Here is a 6,000-nt window from a genome sequence, read left to right on the forward strand (position 1 = left end):
TGAGCATGCAGCTTTCAGCATTGCAGCGAATACCAAAATAACAAAACATACAGCTAATGTTGCTTTATTTGATTATTAAAAGCCTTTGATGGAAACTATATTGTGACTTGTTCCTTTTATGGAAAGCTACTGGACGTTTGCTCCAGTAGGAATCACTGGTCATTTAACTGCAGGAAAAATAAAGGGAGTGTTTGTGTTACAATTTTATATTTTTATCTTGTTTGTTATTTATATTATTTACTATTTATAGTTTTTGAATTATTATTCAAACATTAACTTGTGTTTATTAGTTTTTTGGTTATTTTCTTTCACTTTAGTGAGTGTTTTTAATAGTCCTTTGTCCTTTAATAAGCCTTTTGAGCACATTTCTATTTAAGATTTATATTTTCCAGTGGCAAGTGTATGCATAAAGTAAATAATGCAACAGCTACTGCTGTTCCACCTGATTACAAAGTAAACAGGTGGGACCGCAACCACAGGGAACAGCTCCACTACCAGCTTCCTCCAGGCCACCCACATCAACCCTGCAATACAATGAGAGAAGAACTACAGTTTAAACAGAGTTAAGACAAGGTAAAGTCAGATGTCTCTCAGAGACTGTGTTTAAATAAGGACTACAATATTAGCTTTTAACTCAAAACAAAACAGTCATCAGTAAAACATCTTGCAGCAATAGAATAGCATAGAAAATGGAAGCCCAGTGCAGATCTGAAACTACATCAAAACCCCACCAAAAAGAAAAAGCTTGCGTGACTTAACCGTCACAGGCACAACATGAACCAAAAGGGATGAAGACATGTCAACAGACCATTAGGTTCTATACACAAAGCAAACCTTTGTATTTTAGTCCAGATAAAACATTTCTGCAGCTGATGTGTCACTGTTACTGTGGATGAAGTGTCTGAACGGACATAACAAAAAGACCCTTCACTGGTCTGTAAACAGCACAACAGGCAAACTGTCTTAATTCATCTGGGGTGAATGTTATGGCTTAATTTTTTTCTTTAGTTGGAACTAGCTTAAAAAATAAAAGGATTGCATTTGTACTCAAACAGTGTCTTTTGAAGCCCCAATACTGTACTTTGACAGATTTTCTCATGTTTGTGCCCCATAAGGAATGGTTAAGGTTAGGATTAAGCATCCATCTTACATCCTGTTTTCAGGACTCTCTCCAGCCACTAAAGCTCAGTCCAATATTTATTTTTGTTCTATCTCATCTGTTATACTTCATTTTCTTGCTCCCTCCAGTAATATCTTCCATTTCTTTGCTCAATCAGCAGTGGTGGGCGTTAACAATCAGTGTGTTGACATGCAGTTGTTGACGTGTAACACAGTTACAGTGCTGTAAAACCAATTGCAGCTGCTGAGTGATACTCTGGCTGGAAAAAACAGAAGTTGAAAAGTGTGGTTTCCTAGCCTCGGGATGCAGTAGGCCTACGATGGCTCCAGAAATTTGCACAATAGATGTCAGTTTGCCATCACAATGAAGGATAATCAAAGGGTTTTAAAGTTAGATAATTACTTATTGTGGCTTTAACATAATGTTCTTTGGGTTAGTCTTTTTTCAAAATGGAACAACTTCAGAATAATATAAATATTGAATATTGGATGTATTGTTGGATTCTGATGCATAAAATTTATTTAATGACCTTATCAGCAGTATAGCTTCTATATTTCTTTTGGAATGATAAATATATGGGCTAAAATTATTACTAAGTATCTAATAATTCAAGTTGTCAAAAATGGACTTGAAGGACTCAGTTTGTTTGGCAGTATTGCAAAAATGATTAAATATTGCCTGACTATTGTGTCATTATACTATCAACCTCCTTGTGTTACACTAGAAACAAGTTCTGAAGGCAGTATAATTACTAAACTAATGTTTTAAATAAAGGGGACAAGGTTGAAAATGTAAACAAGGTTAAAAAAACAAACTAAACAAAAACAAACAGATGATTCCCCCCCCCCCCCCCCCCCCCCCCCCCATTATGGTAGCACTAAAAAAACCTCTTTAAAGTGAGGCTAATTGGATTCAGGCAGAGCACAAACACCTAGATCTTGCTCGGCTTTGCAGCATGGGTCCTTCCATCAAACCAAAGCCGATGTTAGCCTGTTAGCTCGCGGCTACGTACGCAGTCAGCAGATGACACATTTCTTCCTGGATGTTTCGTCTTCGCTGAGAATGAACCGTAAAGGTGCCAGGTTTGTTCATATTCCTTTAGTATTTCATCGAGGCACACTCGGACCGTTACAAACATTAGGTGCCGTGTTTTTATTCAGGTAGTAAATTCGAGAAATCTTTTGTTTATTAAGCTAAGCTAACCAGTTAGCCTCCGCTACATGCTGTTGTTTCGTTTGACGATGTTGATGAAGTGGCCTACAAGCCTTCAGCTTTCAGACCTGATGTACACCTGTGCTTAAATGTGGCACTTTAAGTCACCATTACAAGCTCTATTAGAGAGAACCGTACTTAGACAACCTTTGTTACAGCCCACTGTGATGTATCTTTAAAGAAGGCAATGTTTTAAATGAGCAGAGACCTTTATAAACAACGCGTGTTTACACAGTCTACCAAAACTGACTGCCAGATAGTTAATCATGCATTGTTTTCACCTGAAAAGCTGGTAACATTAGATCGGTTTATTCTGGAATAGTAGTTTTCAGTCTTCAGTCTTCTGTATTAAGAAGTCTTTACAAATAACTAGGCTCGATTAGTCAGTCATGTCATCTTGTCCGGGGAGAAATAAAGCAGGGCATTACTGTTTTTAATGTAACTCTGGTTACATCCACTGTTAAATTAAACTAGTCTACACTTTGTCGTTTACCCAGCAAGCTGGCTGACCAGTTGGCACTGGTGCACGCCAGATTGGTCCACTGGGGTGTATTTCAGGTTAGGTGGTCATGTGGCCGTCAGGAAAAGCCAGCAGCTGCTTCTGACACTAATAACTCAGTCTTTGTCCTCCTGCCATTAGCATCCTGTTTCCCTTTTGAAACCAGACACCCAGATTGTGATCTAAGTACAAGTTTATTTGGATATATTCGGGTGGAGTAAGTCTTGTTGATCGGGTTAGATATGTTGGAGAAACAGGGCAGCTAGTCAGCGTTAGCTAAGTGAGTTAATATCAGGCCCATCCGAGGACGTTCCTGGTAGCTAACTGGTTAAATGTTTACTTTAGGAAGTCATGAACAACACCCAAAGTTATGAGTTTAAACTGAGTTTCAGTGTGGGACAATGTTGTTTACTCAGCCACTCCTATTTTTTAATAACACACTATAATCAGTTATCAAATCAATGGTTATTTTTTATGATGCAATTTTATGTAACTATTATAGGAGTGACTGGAGTGCACGGGAGATTGCACACCAGCCTATTTCTACTGTGCAGCTATTTTAAAATATGTAACTGGATTAAGATGTGCTGTCTGTGGAAGGCCTCTTAGTTCATTGTATGCATGCAGAAGTAATTTCTGTTCAGCAGTAGTACTGCTGAATTAAGGGATGTTTGATCTGAAATGGTACTGTCAGTGGAAGATAAGATGTTTTACATGACACACTGTTACCCCACAGTTGTTTTTATTATTCTGGATTTGTAAGTAGTTTTTTTTTTTTTTAAAAAAATCATCCTCCTTTTTTAAGCTTGGCTTCTTCTTTTTGTTTTTAGTCATAGTGGCAATAATAATGATATATTATTATAATATTATGAGTATAATAGTTCATTTTAGCTCTGATTTGACCAGACATTACTCAGAATGTGAAATCATCTCTTTCCATCCTTTTGTTTTTTCCAGGTATGACCTGACAACTAAAACATCAGGCTGCTCTGATCTCTTCCTGCATCATCCCAGCTCAGTTGGATAGACCAGCTCCTTTTACATCTCAATCATCTGCTCAGGACTCTTGATTTTTTTTTTTTTTTCCCTCCGCAGGCCTCTGTCAACTCAGGACTGTACGGCCTCAGTCACATCAAAGTCCTCTGCCAAGCCCCTTCTAAAACATCAAAAACAAAAGTGACAATGTATTGTCTACAGTGGCTACTCCCTGTGCTGCTCATTCCCAAGCCGCTGAACCCAGCTCTGTGGTTCAACCATTCCATGTTCATGGGCTTCTACCTGCTCAGCTTCCTGCTGGAAAGGAAACCCTGCACCATCTGTGCCTTGGTCTTCCTGGCTGCCCTCTTCCTCATCTGCTATAGCTGCTGGGGCAACTGCTTCCTTTATCACTGCCAGGATGCTGTACTGCCGGATGCTGCACACAACCCGGCGATAGTTGGGACCTAGGAGAGGATGAGGGGTACACCGGAGAGGAGGAGGAGGAGGTGTGGAGACTGATTGCTGTAGAATGATGCTGCCATGCTGTTAAGAGGGAGTTGGACCACACTATAAAGGTGGAGTATTGAAGAGGCAGTGCTGAAACAATGCTGGAGCAGAATAACACGAATGCTCAGGAGTCCAGCCAGTTCTGGAAGAATGAGGACACTGCAAAGATGACTTTAAGCAGGCGTGTGCTGTAATGTAACATGCGGGAAAGACTGGACATCCAAACTCGATGCAAAGGGAAGGATAAGTGTGAACCCGGCGCTGAGAAGAGACTTTTCCAATGTCAATTCCAAGCAACTTTGATTCCAGCATTTGAATGACAAGCAGATAAAACCACATACAGTATACGATACGTTTCATTGTTGTTCATCTTTTTAGAAAGAAAATATTTTATTCCTGAAACAATCACACTGAGCACACAGGCTGGACAAACATGAACCCTTCGGTAGCGATAGTCCAAATCTCGGTCGCCTCTTTAGCTCTGCACATGCCACCCCTCAACAAGGAGAGCACACTGACACTGGACAATCAGTAACCATGCTGTGAACCCCCCCCCCTCCCTTTCCCCACATCTCGACACAAACGCCTCACACAGCTATAATAATGCTGAGGAACTGTGACATTGTTGCTACCCACTGTGCTCCACAGCTTCCCGTTCCTCCTCACCCCTCTGAAAGTCCCCAACCACCCTGTGATCCCAACTTTAAATCCCCCCCCCCCTTTTTTTTTTTTTCTTTAAATTCATTTTCTGTGCATGGTGTGTCTTTATCTTTCTTTATCAAGCATTAAGTTCACAAACATGTTTTAATGAATTTAAACAAAATGCTGAAAGTTTCCAAAGGGTAGAAAATCCAGGATGCGTGGATGTGTGTCGGTTGAATGAAAGGTTTTTCTGTAATGTGCGATAGGCGTGCATCTTTTTTTCTTTTTTTTTTTTTTTTTTGTGATCTTGACATGCTGAGAAGTTTCATAGTTGTGAAACTAAAGGAAACAAACAGGAGATGATCAGCGTAACAACAGTAAGCAATACGGAGAGCTGGTCAAAGAAGTGGTGTCAGATTTTCACTCGCAGCACGATGTTTACCAGTTAATCATGTTTCCTTGTTTCAATGCTCTTAGTATTATACAATGTTTTGCTGTCAGAGACACCCTGAGATGTTTATAGTGTGTAACTATGGGCATGTATGAGAACTGTGTGTGTGTGTGTGTGTGTGTGTGTGTGTGTGTGTGTGTGTGTGTGTGTGTGTGTGTGTGTGTGTGTGTGTGTGTGTGTGTGTGTGTGTGTGTGTGTGTGTGTGTAGCAGCCTCCTGTTGCAGTATTGAACATGTTTACTGCAACATGATTGCTTTGGTTTTAATTTAAATAAAGTTTTTCCTCTAAATGTTTAACTTGACTTCAATTTTTTGTGATTAAATTCTTTCTAAATAGTGAAATTTCAGATTTTATTTTCCTGCAGATTTTTTGTTTTGTTCACAGATTGTTTGTTTATTTCTTCAGAACTCTACAGGTAGTAAAAAATGTTACCTAGGACTTTTTGGATACACTGCAGATGCACTACTACATTTTTTTTTACATCCTAAAGGTAGGTAGGAGAGTCTGGAAAAACTGTTTGAACAAGCTCATTCATTCATTCATTTTCCGAACCGCTTATTCCAATTCAGGGTCGCGGGGAAGCTGGAGCCT

The 6,000-nt window shown here is 39.5% G+C and overlaps 1 protein-coding gene across 2 annotated transcripts; it reads left to right on the plus strand.

Annotated features, from left to right (window-relative positions):
- Positions 1 to 2,117: 2,117 nt before the first annotated feature.
- On the plus strand, positions 2,118 to 5,689 carry blcap (bladder cancer associated protein). Of its 2 annotated transcripts, none has more exons than XM_079241888.1 (2): positions 2,118 to 2,202; positions 3,789 to 5,689. In XM_079241888.1, exon 2 carries the CDS (start codon positions 4,014 to 4,016, stop codon positions 4,275 to 4,277), a length of 264 nt encoding a protein of 87 aa, XP_079098014.1. In that variant the 5' UTR covers positions 2,118 to 2,202; positions 3,789 to 4,013; the 3' UTR covers positions 4,278 to 5,689. The 2 variants fall into 2 exon arrangements, with proteins under 2 accessions (XP_079098014.1, XP_079098015.1); XM_079241889.1 differs by having other exon boundaries at positions 2,120 to 2,195.
- Positions 5,690 to 6,000: the final 311 nt, after the last annotated feature.

Source organism: Telmatherina bonti (assembly GCF_933228915.1).
Source record: "Telmatherina bonti genome assembly, chromosome: 6".
NCBI classification, from domain to species: Eukaryota; Metazoa; Chordata; class Actinopteri; order Atheriniformes; family Telmatherinidae; genus Telmatherina; species Telmatherina bonti.